The following is a 17,989-nucleotide window of genomic DNA, read 5'->3' on the forward strand; positions in this document are numbered from 1 at the left end:
ATGTTTGTAAAAAAGACGTCATCAGCATTTTAGTGAAAATTTATCCCAATATACACATTTTAAAATGCAATTTTGCCTAATATAGACCTTTTTTCTTCAATATTTCTATTTTCCCTAATATAATGCATTTCTACATGTTATTGTCACTAATATATGCATTTTAATGCATATTTTACCTTGGCATATGCATATTTGAACACATTGCTCTGCTGAAGAACTCCATTACAAAATTCAGAAAAATGTGAATTTTGAGGAATTGTGTTTTGGTTTGCATCTTGTTTTGGGGGAATGTGAATCAGGTAGGTTCAGCTTTAAATGCTAAGTGAATCTAATTCCTCAATTGCATCCATTAACACTATGTAATACATGGAAGATTCTCTACTGCATTAGTATTCCTTGCAACACTTGACAGTTTGAGAAGGAGCAAAAGGAAAAGCGAGGCTCGTCTTAAAAAAACTGGATGTGTGAACCAAATTTTGGGGCTGGGGAGAAACAGTGATTAAAAATTTGTGAAATGGACCCCATGATTCAAGGTGAAATGGTCCATCTCCCCACTTTGGTTTTTTTCAATTTTTTCCCACTCATTCTTCAGCATGTTTGCCTGGGAATAATTTCCATTGAACTCAGTTATTCTGACTTCTGACTTCTGATTACACATACATACATACATACATACATACATACATACATAGGTGTACTTTGTTAACCTCCAATGCCTCTCTAGCCCCCAAGCAACATTTTTAAACCTTGGGGTCTGCGTTTAAATAAATCACCTTTAGCTTTATTGCAAGACATTGTTATAAAAGAAGGAAAGAAACAGGGGAGTTTCCCATGGTAGCTCAGGTTTTAAAAATAAGAGCTGCATGGAATAGCTCTGTGTGATATTAGATTTTTAACAAGTCACTGCCCTTTGTCTAGACTGCACCTCTCCAATAAAATGAACTGTTAGAGGAATGATTCACCCATTCTGTCAAAGGTTGTCTTTTTCTGTAGCTGCCATCAGTGGCAGAGCTTCATGCTCCAGCACTGGGGGGTGGGGGGTGGAGAGCAGGTGGGAGCAGGGATGCCGCGCGTCCTGGGAGCGTGGAACACATCCTGGGGGCATGGCATGCCACCTGTAGGGGTGTGGTGCCCAGCATGGGCAGGGGAGGGCAGCTGCGGTGGCACCCCACCGGGATCGCACTACCGGGGGCAGTGTGCTCCCACTGCACTCCTCTTCCTCTGCCAGTGGCTGCCATAATAATAATAATAATAATAATAATAATAATAATAATAATAATAATAATAATTTATTGCGGTCAAAGACCAGTTCAGAGTGGCTGCCATATTTTATGGCGGTAGCTACTCTGAACTTCCCAAAATCCACAATGCACCCCAGGACAGAAAACAAAATGGCGGCAGCTCTGATCCTCTTCCTTCCCCCCAAAATCCTGACACCCTTGAAATGCAATGGAAACAGAACTGTTAACACCAAGGTGGGTAAAACAGCTAAGAAATGGTTTATATCAAATATGTGCAACCCTTGGACTAATAGTATCTGTGACCTAGGCCTCATTTGGACAATATTCTCCTCTAGTCTCTCCTACAAATGATGGGGGAATAAGATCACATCTTCTCCCTTCTCCTACAGGGCATGACTATCCGGTAGGGTGTTCATGTGAGGCAGGGATGGAGAACTTCAGAATGTGGCCTTCAAGGGTTCTTTGTCTGGTTCTGCTCCAGGCCACACCCAGTCTATCTAGGCCGCACCCCTCATTGGCACTGCTTTCCACCCTGGGTGTTTTGGCCTGGCTGCAATGTATTATTAAATTTTGGCAGTGCCTTTTGCTTGCCTGGGTGAAGGACAGAGAGTTGTGATGCATAAGCACACGCACCAAGTTAGGCTAGTCACTAAGGGTAAATATGGTAAAAAAAGTTAAAGTTAAAGGATCCTGGACAGTTAAGTCCAGTCAAATTTCCATTGAACTCAATTACTCTGATCTATAGGAGCACAGGATCAAATCTTTGATTACTCATAACTCATGTAATGATGCTATTGTTGATGCGAGCAGCAATTTTGTCATGGAGTCAGTGGGTGATAATCTACAGGTAAAAAAAGGTAAAGGACCCCTAGACAGTTAAGTCCAGTCAAAGGCAACTATGGGGTTGCTGCGCTCATCTTGCTTTGAGGCTGAGGGAGCCAGCGTTTGTTCACAGACAGCTTTCTGGGTCATGTGGCCAGCATGACTGAAACGCTTCTGGTGCAACGGGACACCGTGATGGAAACCAGAGCGCACAGAAATGCCATTTACCTTCCCACCTCAGTGGTACCTTTTTATCTACCTGCACTGGTGTGATTTCGAACTGCTAGCTTGGCAGAAGCTGGGACAGAGCAACAGGAGCTCACCCTGTCAAGTGGATTCGAACTGCCGACCTTCCGATCGGCAAGCCCAAGAGGCTAAGTGGTTTAGACCACAGCGCCACTCGTGTCACGATAAGGGTAAATAAATACAATATTAAAAAATCAGAAATCAAGATTAAGGTGAAGGAAGGCAGAGGCAGGAATGTGGACAAGACAAAGAATAGTCTCTGCTTGAGTGAGAACCGGAAACAGAATCTGAACCTTGGTTAGTGAATGCCACACATAGTTTGACGGAGAATGGCCCTCACAAATACCCATGCTGAGGCAAACAGGGATAGGGAGTGGAGGATTTCACTGAACAGTCTCTGTTGAGGGAGGCAGAATTTCCCCAAAAGTGGAGAGGCTGGGGGGAGCTCTCGGAAAATTTATGAGAAGATTCTCTGAGATGTTATGGTTTCAGTTTGGTGGGTCAAAAGTTGTCTAAGCAAAGAGAAAGGCTTGAATCCTAAGAAGCAAAGTGGCGGCACCTACTGTAGGTTCTGGCAAGGTCTTGCAAGATCTCACCGAAATCAGTGTTGATGGTGGCACTGCTTCTCTGCCACCGGTGGAGGCCGGGGGGACAGTGGGGCACCCACAGGGGTACCACCTTGGGAGCTTCGGCTGCCCAAGGCAGCTGCTTCCCTCTGCCTCATAGGTGGGCCGGCCCTGCTAAGAAGAGCTCATGGAAGGGGGATGGTAGAAGAGGACTTGTTCATCCCTTGTTCCCACCTGCTCATGGAAATGAAAAGCCTCTCCTGGGGGTCAGGAGACCCTCCTGAACAGGATGGGCTGTGCAGCAAGAGATTGTGTGTGAGAAACACTCCAAACACTTGTATGTCAGCATCTCCCATAAGCACTCCTTAGGATCGAAAGGGAACATATCATGTCTGCTGGAGGAACAGAGCACACAGTCTAAAAGCAGGCAATTAAATACATTTCATTTCATTTACTCTGGGGTAGCAACCTTGTTTTGATTGAGGTAGGAGAGACATTAAACTACTAGGACAGCCTGACATTGCCAACAGTTAGAAGACACTAAAAGGATGAGTCAGTTGCCTAAGGACACAGGAATGGCTGCAGAACCATTTCTTAGGCATGAGTTACAATTTATTTTCTCAGTCCTGCGCCTCCCAGCTGTACAAGGAACTCCTTATTTACCATTTGCGTGTGTTGACACCATCCTGTAGCCCAGCCTTAACCACCTAGGTGCTCTCCACATGGTTTGGACTACTACGTTTTGGAGTTGTAGTTCAAAAGATCTGGAGAGGACCAGGTTAAAGGCTGGCGTAGCCCAATGGCCCATTAAAATATGGAAAGGTAATCACTTGGAATCTCCCCCAAGAAGCCACCAAGCTCCTGCTCATTTCTTGACTTCTGCAAAAAAGGGAGCCCCTTTTCACAGAACCTTCCCCCTATCATAAAGAAATCTTTTCATTTCCACTGGGGCATGTGAACATGGGGCAAATCTTTGCCATAATGTGTGCATTTGTGTGTGTGTTTCAAGAGAGTCATGACTTCAGAGGAAAAGGTGATGTGCAGCACTAATTAGGCATATAGGAAGATTTCTTACAACAACAACAACAACAACAATAATTTTTATTTATACCCCGCCCTCCACAGCCAAGGCTGGGCTCAGGGCGGCTAACAAGCAATAATAAAAACAAGTTGAATGAATACAACTTAAAAACAAGATTAAAATACAACATTAAAATATTGAAGCATTAAAATATTAAAATGCAGCCTCATCACAGGAGGAGAAAAGAAAAAAAAAGAGAGGGAGGGAATCAATTTGGCTCCAAGCCAAAGGCCAGGCGGAACAACTCTGTCTTACAGGCCCTGCGGAAAGAAATCAGATCCTGCAGGGCCCTGGTCTCATGAGGCAGAGCGTTCCACCAGGCCGGAGCCAGTGTTGAAAAGGCCCTGGCTCTGGTTGAAGCTAATCTAAAGTCTGAAGCTAATCAGACTAATGACTCAATCTAGCTCAGTATTGTCTACACCGAATGGAAGTGGCTCTCCATGGTTTCAGGCAGGGAATACTAACAGCCCCACCTAGAGGCACCAGGGTTCAAAACAGGCATCTTCTGCATGCAGTGATGATGCATGCAGACTCCTGAGCTATGGCCTTCCCAGTGGCCAATGAGCTTACTCTCTTAAGTAAATGTGCTCAGGACTGCAGCTTTATGCTAGGACAGTGCTGATCTTTGGGAGAAGATTTTATACATGCTTCCCCTACCCTCCCAATCGTCCACTGCAAAAATGAAAAATAGAACAGCACAAAAATTAAGCCCACCCCTAACACCAGTAGTTCATGACATTTCCCTCGATAGCTGTTCTTTTCTGAAAGCAGCATGCTTAAATGCCAGGCTGATTTATCATGAGAACTGGCCTTTTCCTTCATGTTTTTCTCCTCCAGACTTGGCCCAGGGGTCAAATGTTTCAATAGGAAAGGATGTCTGCTCCAGATTTGGTGACACCCACCTATATGTGAAACTTGCCTTCTTCCCCTTTGCAAAAGGCCTTCATTCTGCCCTAGTGCCCTGTTATAAATTTGCTGCACGATCACAGCCAAGACATCACCATCAACAGGGGAGAGGCTCAGCACTAGAGCAAATAGCTTGCACTCAGCTGGTATCTGGGCTCAGTCGATGGCATCTCCAGTAGGAAAGATCAGAAAGCAGCTCATGGGCATGATCCTCGTCTGAGAGCTGCTGGTGGGCAGAGTAGCTCAGGGGTCATGAATCTTTTGGGCTCCATGCAGGCCAGGGTCTAGTCTTGTGGGCCAAATTTGACGGGGCAGGAATGCCCACCTTGTTGCCAAACAATTAGGAGTTTGGAAGTCTCAGGACTTCAAAACACCATGCCCAGCCCAGGCACGGTATGTGACCACCAAATCCCATGCCTATCAGTTGATGAGCAGTAGTGCTGGAGCCTATTTTATGCACAATCTGGAGTGCACTTGCAGGTTTGGGTTGCATTTACTCTGGACAGCATTGCATTTCAAAGGGAGGGTGCAATGAGAGCTACCACCTCCATCCAGAAGTGACAGCATGGACAAAAAGAGCTCTGAATTCATGACTCACCACAGAGAAAGCCAACTTTGATACCTGTCAATCTGACGGATTCATACTGATGTCAGATTGAAAGTTGTTGGTTCTATCCATCTTAACAGGACAGCAGTAACACAACATTTCTGGTATTATGTATTCTTCTGCCACACCACCAAAAAGCAGCTTCAGGAAGCTTTCTGTTGTATGGCATTGCCCTTCATGTTACCAGAAAATTATGTGCCTATGAGTATAACGATCTCTGGCAGGCAAGCAGTCTGATAAGCAGCAATGACTCTCTGTCGGTTTTATGTATGTTTATTTACAATATAAATATCCAGAGCACGGCCCCTGCCTGCTTGCATTAACAGTAGTTGATCAGTCTGAATCAATGTCCCTCCTCCAACAGGAAGGATGCCAAAATCCCGCCTTTCTTCTCCTTCCCTTCCGTTGTTCTCTGAGCGTCTTCAGTTTCCTAGTACGGGGACTGAATGGCTGGCCTGCCTCCTCCCCACTCCCAGAAGACACAGCACCAGACACTGGCTTATCTGCTGGCTGCCTGGCAATGCTCTGGCCACCTTCTAACTCTCCCTCTCCTTGTGAGCTAACATCTTCCCTGGGAAGGAGAGGGCTGCCCTTTCTAGACTCTGACAGCCATTTGCAGAGTTGGCCTCTTGCTCGCTTAGCTCAGTTTCTGAGGCTGACTCTTCCGCTGCGCTCTGGCGGGCCACATTGGAGAGGGCACCACCGCCTGGCTTAATGTATGCTGGATGAGCATGTGCATTCACCCAAAACTGTAGAAGTGCTTTGAAAGAAAAACAAACCACTGTGTTTAGAGAGGTCATTCCATAGATGGGACAATCTCCAGGAGGCAATGAGTGTGACCTTCGTCATCATTTGCATCATGGGCTTTGAGATGGGTCAACTCCTGCAAACCATTCAGCATTCCTGAGAAAACACTGAAGTTAAGCCATGGATTCCTTACCTCTTCAACAAGCTGCAGCATACGACGAGTGCTTTCGAGTGACTGAGAAGGAAATGGGGGGAAAAACAGAGGAAGAGAGTTAGAATTGCTAAACCGTTTCAGCTCAGAAACATGCAGAGCATAAGCACGTCAAATAAAAAAAATGATGACATCTGTCTTATTTTAATTTATTTACATGGTTATCTTCCCCCTCTCACTTTATCTTTCCAACAACACTGTGACATAGGCTGGGCTAAGAGATAGTGATTGGCCCACAACCAGCCAGTGAGCTTCGTGAAGCAGGGGTTTGAATCTGGGTCCCTCTACTCCTAGTCTAACACTATACCACTCTAACTCTTCTGATTGTTTTCCAACTATACTACAACAGACTATGGCTGCTTCAGGTTGGGTGTGTGTGAAAAGGACAAGGTTCTTGCCCAGTAGAGGAAGTCATGAGAACCTTACAACCAAAAATTTGCAGGTTAAATTTTCTTTGTGATAGCAGCATATCCCACAAGTAGCAATACATGTGTGGTTGCTTATTTAGACAAGTTATGCCACCTTTCCCCCACCCAAAACACTGCTCAAAGAGGCTGCCCAAAGAAGCTTGTTAGATCTGTACCTAGCTTGTTTGCTGGTTGTAAAGGCTAGAACAGAGAAGAGGAACCTGTAGTTCTCCAGATGTTGGTGGACTACTATTCCCACCATCCCTGGCCACTGGCTATACTGGTTGGGGCTGATGGGAACTGAAGTCCAACAACTTCTAGAGGGCCACAGGTTCTTCTTTGCTTGCTGAGGTGCATCAATGAAAGGCACAGCAAAATGACTCAATTTGCACTTTCTGGTATGTTTTAAACAAAGGCACTTTAAAAATTAAGTCACCAGAAGCGCTCTTCCTTCCTACATGAAGACTTCACAAAGTCAACAGCAGAATCTGGGAGAGGCCTTGTCGTTGGACAATATTTCGACCCCTCTGGAATTACTCTTCTGCATTCTTTGCTTCCTTCATGAGAAGGGTCACCGCTGATTAGTAGAGCACCTGGTTTTTCACGCAGAAGGCCCCAGGTTCAAACTTTTGCCTCTCTAGTGGGTGGGGAAGTCATGGCCCTCTGCTTGCTCTTGCACTCCAGCTCCCATCAGTCTCAGCCAGCATAGCCAACGGCCAGCGGCGGAGGAAGCCACTCAGGCACCTAGGGCGGCGTGCCCAGGGGTGGGGCAAGCTGCCCCTAGGGGCAGGGCGCACCACGGGGCCTCTGGAGTCTGCTTGCCTTCTCCTACTCAGCCGCCCTGCAGCTGGGGGGGGGGGAGGCAGTGGGCAGACCGTTTGGGCAGCACGGAGCCTGCATGCGCCCAAGCCACAGCATCTCTCCCAGGAGAGATGCGTGGCTCGGGCGCACTGCAGGCCCCATGGTGAGTGCCGCCTGGCATTTTGTTCCCCCCCTCAGTGGTGACACCTGGGGCGGTCCGCACCCACCACACACCCCTGCCAACTGCTAGGGATGGTGGAAGGTGTAGCAGGAGCTTTCTCACTTCTGAATTCAGAACATCAAAATGATGGAGCTGAGAAAGCAGGAGCCAACAGAAAAAGTCTACATTTCTCTGGGTGAGGATCTTAGCCTGAGGCTGTGGTTTTTCCCCTGCTTATCATTCCAGCCACATTTCCCTCACCTCATCGGTCATCTGGTCAGCACGCTGCTGCATTTCTTCCAACTCATTGCGCATGTCAGCGTCTTCGGCCATTTTGGCTGTGGGTGTGTGGGCTGGCCCTCTGCGTCAAGCAAATTTCCTTGGCTCTGCCAGCAAGCCTAGAACACAAGAAAGAAAGAAAGAAAGAAAGAAAGAAAGAAAGAAAGAAAGAGGAATAAATTCAGTGAAGCGAAATCAAACAGGTTTCACTCTGGACATTTGCGTGCTATGATGATCATTTTGAAAAGCAACATCAGATTAGTGACCTCACACAAACAATTCTCTTCTGGATTATATCTGTGCGTCAGTGCCAGGTATTTTCAAAGAACCCTCTTAGATTACTGCTCTCACCGTCAAATCATTTAACTGTGCCAGGCAATTCTTATGAGCTAGAGAACAGTCATAGATTGTTCCCAAGGTGATGTTGTTCTATTTCTGGGGTATTAGTCACTCTCTTCAATAGGAACCCAAATGTTTGCTTCCTTGGTACAATCACGAAGAAGAACTGATTCATTTCTGTTTTCTAAAGACACCAAGTCAGCCTCCGTGGAGCTGCTAATCCAATGCAAAGTGACTCCATGGAAAGATCTCACAAACAACGTTTTACCTCAGATGGTCAGAACTTTATTCAAAGTTGGTGACAGAATTAAAACAGCAATTTCTAAGGATCAGAATGTACCGCAAAGCCCCAGCTGTTCCCCAAGCTTCAAAACTTGAGTAGAAATGGTTGGACTGTGGGTTGGGTCTTTGTCCTGCATGAAAGTTGTCTTCACTGAAAGAAGAAATATAGGGACATGGCCTTCTCTGTTACCCCCTATGCCATCAGGAAAGGATAAAGCAATGGAGCATGATAACTTATTAAGTAATAATACTAATACTAATACTAATTTATACCCCACCCATCTGACTGAGTTTCCCCAGTCTACTTTCAGTCCATGTCAGTCACACATTATAAAGGCTGTTCCACACACCCCATTCCATGTTATTGTGCAGATTTTTAGAAACTCTCAAATCCATGTGAAAATGTGTATTGAAAAAGGAGGCATGGAACAGGTCCATTCACATTGGAATACAAGCTGAACATATTCCTTGAGCATCATTGCCATGCTTGCAAACCTGGTTTCCATAATGCCATAATGCTTTCTGATCATGAATGTTGTACAGCACAAAATGTTCCCCACTGAGGAAGAGCTTCTGAGAAAAAGTAGCAAGGACACCCTTCTTTTATCTATGACACACCATGGGAGGTCCCATAAATTCCTAACGGTGAAATTTCACTATTGGCAAAACTGATGAAGCACACCTGTTGTCAGGGACCGTGCTGAGGAGGGCTGCACAGATGAGGAATGGTGGGAGTCTCCCCCCCCCTGCTCCTGATCAGGATCTTGAATCTTCCCAGGGACAGTGGGACAATATAGATTTGGAACAGTGGTTTGCAAAGGGACATAGTTCAGAAGACAGAAATTGGGAAGACCTGGGTGGTGAACAGCTAGGAGAAGAAGAACTGGGGCAGAGAGAGTTAACAGACTCACTTTCGCTGGAAAGCATCCATCCGCTCAGCCCAAGGTCAAGGAGAGCAGATAAGGTGGCAGCACAGAAAGCACAATGGTTGCGAGATCAGGTTGCCAGACACGGAAATGACGTGGATGACTGGGGGGGAGTGGGTGAAACCCTTAATTGGGAGCACCTTCATCCCTCGGAATGGATTCTTTGTTCTCTCGCTGTGATCATTAAAATTTCTAACTGGTAAGAGACTCCTTTCTCTTTGTTCTACTTATCTACTGCCAAAGGGGGGGGGGAGAGCTGAGTCCTTGAACTGACACCTGTCTTCTATAAGGACTGAAGACCATCAGTCATAATTTACAGCGGTTAAGGCTGACCCAGCTTTCAGAGAGCATCTAAACTGCTTTGTTGTTGTTGTTGTTGTTGTTGTTTAGTGGTTTAGTCATGTCTGACTCTTCGTGACCCCATGGACCAGATCAGGTCAGGCACTCCTGTCTCCCACTGCCTCCCACAGTTTGGTCAAACACATGCTGGTAGCTTCAAGAACACTGTCCAACCATCTCATCCTCTGTTGTCCCCTTCTCCTTGTGCCCTCAATCCTTCCCTACTGTAGTTGATAGGATGAACTTGGCACTCCTGTCTCCCACTGCCTCCCACAGTTTGGTCAAACACATGCTGGTAGCTTCAAGAACACTGTCCAACCATCTCATCCTCTGTTGTCCCCTTCTCCTTGTGCCCTCAATCCTTCCCTACTGTAGTTGATAGGATGAACTTGGCACTCCTGTCTCCCACTGCCTCCCACAGTTTGGTCAAACACATGCTGGTAGCTTCAAGAACACTGTCCAACCATCTCATCCTCTGTTGTCCCCTTCTCCTTGTGCCCTCAATCCTTCCCTACTGTAGTTGATAGGATGAACTTGGCACTCCTGTCTCCCACTGCCTCCCACAGTTTGGTCAAACACATGCTGGTAGCTTCAAGAACACTGTCCAACCCTCTCGTCCTCTGTCGTCCCCTTCTCCTTCTGTCCTCAACATTTCCCTACTTTAGTTGATAGGATGAACTTGGCATCAGGGAACTCCTCCGTAACCTTGCCCCTCGACAGTGAGAGGATTTCAGTTTATGAAATCGCTTTTCCTCGATGACGCATCACCACTGTGGGAGAGAGGACTCTTCTCACTGAGATGTATCTGTTAATTAAATCTGAACAAGAGGCAATTGCCTGGATGTTGACATAACCGCTATCTCGGAGACATGACAAACCAAACAAACCTTAAATAAGCCATCAAGCGTTATATCGGAGACTCAGGTTGTCAAAACTGTATTCCACATGAATGTATTTTCAGTGTCTCCTCCACTTCAGAAATACAGTGGTACCTCAGGTTAAGAACTTAATTCGTTCCGGAGCTCCGTTCTTAACCTGAAACTGTTCTTAACCTGAGGTACCACTTTACTTAATGGGGCCTCCCGCTGCTGCTGCACCGCCGCCACACAATTTCTGTTCTCATTCTGAAGCAAAGTTCTTATCCTGAGGTACAGTATTTTTTGCTCTATAAGACTCACTTCTTCCCTCCTAAAAAGTAAGGGGAAATGTGTGCGCGTCTTATGGAGTGAATGCAGGCTGCGCAGCTATCCCAGAAGCGAGAGGGATTGCTGCTTTCGCTGCGTAGTAATCCCTCTTGCTGTTCTGGCTTCTGGGATTCAGAATATTTTTTTTCTTGTTTTCCTCCTCCAAAAACTAGGTGCGTCTCATGGTCTGGTGCGTCTTATAGAACGAAAAATATGGTGCTATTTCTAGGTTAGTGGAGTCTGTAACCTGAAGCATCTGTAACCCAAGGTACCACTGTTGTTGTGCAGCAATCTGGTTGTCAACAGGAAGATTGACTTGGAAGTGAGGGGTAGGTAGAGATTGGGGGAGCATCTCGGGCACCCACCAGAATATGAAGAGGAAAAACAACCAGGAATGGCAATGAAGAGGGACTAGACATGTGCAGATGGGTGGAGCAAAAAAATGACAGACCACAGAAGTGGCCAAAGACAAAAATGGCACACATGGCATTTATGTGGAGGAATATCAGTTGTGGCTCCTGATCTCCCCGAGATCCAAGATGGCTTATTTATTTTTAAAATTTATAAATCATCCTTCATCCAGAAATGGATTTCAGAGTGGTAAACATAGGCATTTCAGATAAAAATAAAAATACCACTCTGGGCGGTTCCCAACAGAATAAAACATTAAATATTAAAAACGTCCCTAAACAGGGCTGCCTTCAGATGTCTTCTAAAAGTCAGATAGTTGTTCATTTCCTTGACATCTGATGGGAGAGCTTTCCACAGGGTGGGCATCAATACCAAGAAGGCCCTCTGCCTGGTTCCCTGTAACCTCACTTCTCACAATGAGGGAACCACCAGAAGGCCCTCGGCGCTGGATCTCAGTGTCCTGGCTGAATGATGGGGGTGGAGACGCTCCTTCAGGTATACTGCGCTGAGGTCGTTTAGGGCTTTAAAGGTCAGCACCAACACTTTGAATTGTGCTCAGAAATGTACTGGGAGCCAATGTAGGTCTTTCAGGACCAGTGTTATATGGTCTCAGCAGCCACTCCCATTCACCAGTGTAGCTGCCACATTCTGGATTAATTGTAGTTTCCGGGTCACCTTCAAAGGTAGGCCCACACAGAGCGCATTGCAGTAGTCTAAGCAGGAGATAACTAGAGCATGCACCACTCTGGCGAGACAGTCTGCGGACAGGTAGGGTCTCAGCCTGCGTACCAGATGGAGCTGATAAACAGCTGCCCTGGACACAGAATTGACCTGTGCCTCCATGGACAGCTGTGAGTCCAAAATGACTCCCAGGCTGCACACCTGGTCCTTCAGGGGCACAGCTACTCCATTCACGACCAGGGAGATTGCAAATACGTATGTGGCCACAATAAAATTGAAAGGAATAAAACCATTCAGGCAGCTATAAAGTAGGTTGCAGGAGATAGAATATTCTATGAGAACTTCTCTATGCTACTTTTGCAAGACAGGGCAAAATACAAGGACTACAGCCCAAGGCTTGCATCTCCTCTTCACAGTAAGCTGATATACTTTTTCACACATTAATACCGTATTTTTCGCCCCATAGGACGCACCACCCTATAGGACGCACCTAAATATTTTTTTGGGGGGGGGGAAATAAAGAAAAAAAATTATTCCCCCCCCAGGCATGGGGCTGGCACGGGGGAAGCCCGAGCTTCCCCCAACCCCAGCCTCCAGAACAGCCTGCTATCCGCAAGCCTAGGGAGCCGCGTCAGTCTCCCCAGACTTGCGGACAGCGTGCCCGAGGCTTCGAAATGCAGGCAGCTCTGCGCAACCCTCCGGAGCCCGGTGCGGCTTGGCGCCGGGCTCCGGAGGGTCGTGCAGAGTTGCACGGACCCCGGGAGGGCAGGCAGCTCTGCGTGACCCTCCGGAGGCCGACGCGGCCCCATAGGATGCACCCACATTTCCCCCTCATTTTTGGAGGGAAGAAAGTGCGTCCTATAGGGCGAAAAATACGGTATTCACGTTCTGCAGACCAGTATCTTGCAAACGTTACAGCAGCTCCTGTAAGCTGCCTCTTGGTGACTTATCGAACAGCAATTTATTTATTTAGCTGGAAGTTTTATCCCACCCTTCTAAGTGTCAAAACACACTCAGGGTGGCTTGCGACAACATAAAGTGCTTTTGTAAAATAGTATAAAGCAAAAAGAAAGAAAAGAGAGAAAAAGAAAAAGAAAGAGGGGGGATGCAGTAGTTTAAAGAAATAATAAAAACACAGTCTCATAAACTGAAAGCTTTCTAGAATAAATAGGGTTTCAGTAACATGAGAAAAAGATGTGAGGGACCTGCAGTTCCTAGAGCAAAGTGTTTCATTCCTACATGGGGCAGACCCTGCCTAATTTCCACCCAGCTCTGCCTCAGTGAGACACAGAGAAAGGCCTGTTCTTTGGATTTCAGGGGAGCAGGCAGGATGGTATGGGATGAGGTGATCTTTAAAGGATCCTGCACCTAAGCCGTTTAGGTCTTCTTGTGGTATGAATGGGTCTGTACGGGGAGAAATCAGCTCAGCTCACATTTTAATGGGAAGCGACCTAATTTTAACTCACTGAAAAACCGTGAAAACTGAATTACAGCTATCCTTTCACATTTGCACTTCTCCACATTTTTGCCGTGCGGTGCTGCAGATAAAGAAATGTGCAGAAAATGCATACATTCATGAAAATATACAAAAATATTATCATCTGTTTACCAAATTTATGCAGCATTTCAGAGCATGATGCCATCAAAGCAGTGCACAAGATGCAAACAGAATAGAACATAAACACACAGGGTCCTAAAAGAGTAGAATCATTTCAAAAAACTAAAAATGAATTATGTTAGGGAACTTCGTTGGCCAAAATGTGTATGTTAAAAGGTATATATGAAAAGGTGTCCATTAGTAGAGATTGTTGACAGCTCTGCACGAGGACTTTTCAAAAATGGGCTCCCGAGAGCTGCGCAGAGCTGCCTGCAGTCCTGGGCTTCGCGCAGCTCTGCGCAGCCCTAGGGAGCCCGGTGCAAAGTCATGCCGGTCTCCCGAGGGTTGCGCAGAGCTGCCTGCGTTCTGAAGCCTGGGGCGCGCTGAAGAGCTGCGCAGAGCTGCCTGCAGTCCTGGGCTTCGCGCAGCTCTCCGCAAGCCTGGGGAGACCGGTGCGACTTCCTGCCGGGCTCCCTAGGCTTGCAGATAGCAGGCTGTTCTCGGGGCTGGGGTTGGGGGAAGCTCGGGCTTCCCCCGCGCCAGCCCCGCGCCGGGGGGGGGAATATTTTTTTTCTTTATTCCCCCCCCAAAAAAACTAGGTGCGTCCTATGGGGCGGTGCGTCCTATGGGACGAAAAATACGGTATATTGAGAAGCAAAGCGGCTAGTAAGCCTGATCTTTATTAAAGGAAATAAACTGTTGCAACAGAGTCCCCACTCACCACATGCAGGAGGGAGGAGAACACGGAACAATGGTGTGTGAGCCCCTATATAGACTTTTGAAATTGCCCCCTCTGTAGCCCAAGACCACCCCCTCCAAAACATACATACATCACAAAAGGAGGAGGTCTACAGCGGAAATTTGAGTGTTGCTCCTCTCCTGTCTTCCAGGATACCTCATAATGCCTTACTTGGTTGCATTTTCTGGATAGCCTGGCCATTCCTTTGAGATGGTAAATACAGTGGTACTTTGGTTTTCAAACGCCTTGGTACTCAAATGCCTTGGTTCCCAAATACCGAAAACGCAGAAGTAAGTGTTCTGGTTTTCAAACATTTTTCTGAAGCCGCACATCTGATGCAGCTGTCGGCTATTGTTTCCGAGGCTCCTGCACCAATCAGAAGCCGCGCCTTGGTTTTCAAACATTTTGGAAGTCAAACGGACTTCTGGAGCGGATTAAGTTCGAGAACCAAGGCACCACTGTATTTGGCGCTTTTGTTTTTGCTATTTATTTTACGTTTTTGTTTTTGAGGCTTTTCGGTTCATTTGGTTTTGTGACTGTGTGGAACCCAGTTCAGCTACTGATTGATTGATTGTGTGACCGCGGAAATAGATCAAAGCCCCCCATCCAAACAATGACTATCATCAGTGCATGTAAGAAAAACAATTACTTTTAATTTTTATCATATACAATACCGTCTTATTTATTTTATAGTACAGTACATTGATTATTGCTTTTTTTGTTAGTCTTGTTAGTGAAATTCATGTTAAATTGCTGTTTTAGGGGTTGTTTTTAAAAGTCTGGAACGGATTAATCTGTTTTGCATTACTTTCTATGGGAAAGTGCACCTTGGTTTTGGATCACTTTGGTTTTGGAACGGACTTCCGGAACGGATTAAGTTTGAGAACCATTGTACCACTGTGCTTTAGTTCCTGAATTTCTTATGCATATTGATAGTTTGCTCAGCTTAACAGATACTTACCCGACTGTATTTGAAAAGGGAGGTGTAAGCCCCTACAGTCCAAAGACAATTGGAAAGCTTTCCCCATTTCCTTCCTCCTTGCAGATAAATATTTGAGGTCAATTTGGGAGAGTCAAAATGGCTTCAGGATTGTTCTCCTGTACTGTTTCAGATACGTGGTTTATATTCTTGTGTATGTATGTTTGCCTTGTATGTTTATACAGTGCTTTTTTCTGGGGGTACGCATACCCCTAAACTTTTTGTTAATCTTTGTACTTTTGTCCATTTACTGTATTTATTTTCTCTAATTTGAACTATAAAGTGGTGATTTTCTTGAGTCAAAATGAGAGTATCCCTAAACATTTTTTTTTTTAGAAAAAAGCACTGCATTTATGAACATTTATTTTATATTTGAGATTCTTATAACAGTTGTTGTTGTTTAGTCGTTTAGTCGTGTCCAACTCTTCGTGACCCCATGGACCAGAGCACGCCAGGCACTTCTGTCTTCCACTGCCTCCCGCAGTTTGGTCAAACTCATGCTGGTAGCTTCGAGAACACTATCCAACCATCTCATCCTCTGTCCCCTTCTCCTTGCGCCCTCCATCTTTCCCAACATCAGCGTCTTTTTCAGGGAGTCTTCTCTTCTCATGAGGTGGCCAAAGTATTGGAGCCTCAGCTTCACGATCTGTCCTTCCAGTGAGCACTTAGGGCTGATTTCCTTCAGAATGGAAAGGTTTGATCTTCTTGCAGTCCATGGGACTCTCAAGAGTCTCATCCAGCACCATAATTCAAAAGCATCAATTCTTCGGCGATCAGCCTTCTTTATGGTCCAGCTCTCACTTCCATACATCACTACTGGGAAAACCATAGCTTTTACTATACGGACCTTTGTTGGCAAGGTGATGTCTCTACTTTTTAAGATGCTGTCTTATAACAGAGGTTTTCCTTATTCCTAGAGATGTAGCTTCCGATGAGCTGTACCACCCACATCCAGCTCCTCAGGGGTCAGAACAGCAGACGTGTTTTGTAATATGTGGATTGCTCTGACAAGGTCATCCGTGTTTGTAAAGCACCGCAAATGATTTCTTTAAGAAAAGGGGATTGTATACCAGTATTTAGTCATAATTAACGATGCCCCACAGGGGGCCTGGCTCATCTTTATTTATAGAAACAGCAGAGCAATTCAACAAGGTTACTCATTTGCAAAAAGTACGTTGCACAGAAGAATAATTCCAGATTTCCAGCTACGGACCCCGCAGAATCTGCACAATTTACTACTAATTGATATCTTTGCAATAAATTGTCTTAATTGCGTGCAATTAACGTTACAGCTGTGCTGTGGTGCATAGGCTAGAGAAGGGAGAGACAAAAAAATGTCTCAGGTAATGATTCTGAATCTGTTTGATGCTCAGAGCCTCAGACAACCACTCATTGTAGCAGCTAGAAAAATAGTTTCTCGTAGCGTTAAGCCAAAAATGGGGGAAGGATGGTGACAGCATCTTTCAAGATCATTTCATCATCCATGAATTAAGCCCCCAGGTTTGGGGTATTTTTAAAGACTCCTTTGTGGAGGGGTGTGAAATTGTAATAGAAATGGTTTATTGAATATTTACAGATAAATTGTAAACAGATAAGAACATTGGCAGGAATGGGGGAAATTTATAACTTATCTTAAAGACCATTGTAAACAGTTAAAATCATAAGTAGGATATCACTTGTAGTTTAAGGTTGAATTCTGGACATAATGGGAGATGTAAAAGATTTGGATTAGCATAAAAGATGCAGGAGGAAATGATTAATAACAGGACCCAGAAAATGTTCAAACAAACATTTGTAAAACAAAAAATGAAAAACCAGAAACCTTCCATCTAGGTATTTTGTCCAGAGAGATCCCAGGTGATAAGAAAATGATATTTTAATACGCAATAACAGCAGTAAGAATGTTGGTTGCCAGAGATTGGAAGGGAGAGAAAACCCCATCGAATGAGGAAAGGCAGATAAAAATGTTTGAGTATTTGGAACTTGCAAAAATTACAGAAATAATCAGGAATCAAACATCCCAAAAGTTTACAAAGGGGTGGGAATGTTATAGAGGGTATTTTAAAAAAAACATTGTTCCCAACTAAAATCTTTATTTGCCTAGACTAATTTTCGCAAATTGCATGAGTGATAAATATTGTATTGGATATAACATAGATGATGGTTACGGTGATAAAGGACGCAGTCAGCACCAACACTTTGAATTGTGCTCAGAAACGTACTGGGAGCTAATGTAAGTCTTTCAATGTGGTCTTGGCGGCTGCTCCCAGTCACCAGTCTAGCTGCTGCATTCTGGATTAGTTGTAGTTTCACCAGATCTGCCACCAGGGCTAATTAATAGTTTAGCCAAGTGTGATTTGAAGTTTGTTTAGTTAAAAAAAAATCACTACTTTTCTGCTGAAGAAACAGATGCTAATTTTCTACTGGGAAATAATATA

The 17,989-nt window shown here is 45.3% G+C and overlaps 1 protein-coding gene across 2 annotated transcripts in view; it reads right to left on the reverse strand.

Annotated features, from left to right (window-relative positions):
• SNAP25 (synaptosome associated protein 25) overlaps positions 1-17,989 on the reverse strand; it is a 90,262-nt gene that overhangs the window by 17,140 nt on the left and 55,133 nt on the right. For both annotated transcript variants that reach the window (XM_082215683.1, XM_082215682.1), the window contains exons 2-3: positions 8,057-8,193; positions 6,410-6,451 (exon numbers count right to left, since the gene is read on the reverse strand). In XM_082215683.1, the coding sequence (XP_082071809.1) occupies positions 6,410-6,451; positions 8,057-8,128 (114 nt within the window). In that variant the 5' untranslated portion in view covers positions 8,129-8,193. The remainder of the gene's footprint in view (positions 1-6,409; positions 6,452-8,056; positions 8,194-17,989) is intronic.

This window comes from Podarcis vaucheri, assembly GCF_965113315.1.
Source record: "Podarcis vaucheri genome assembly, chromosome: 3".
NCBI classification, from domain to species: Eukaryota; Metazoa; Chordata; class Lepidosauria; order Squamata; family Lacertidae; genus Podarcis; species Podarcis vaucheri.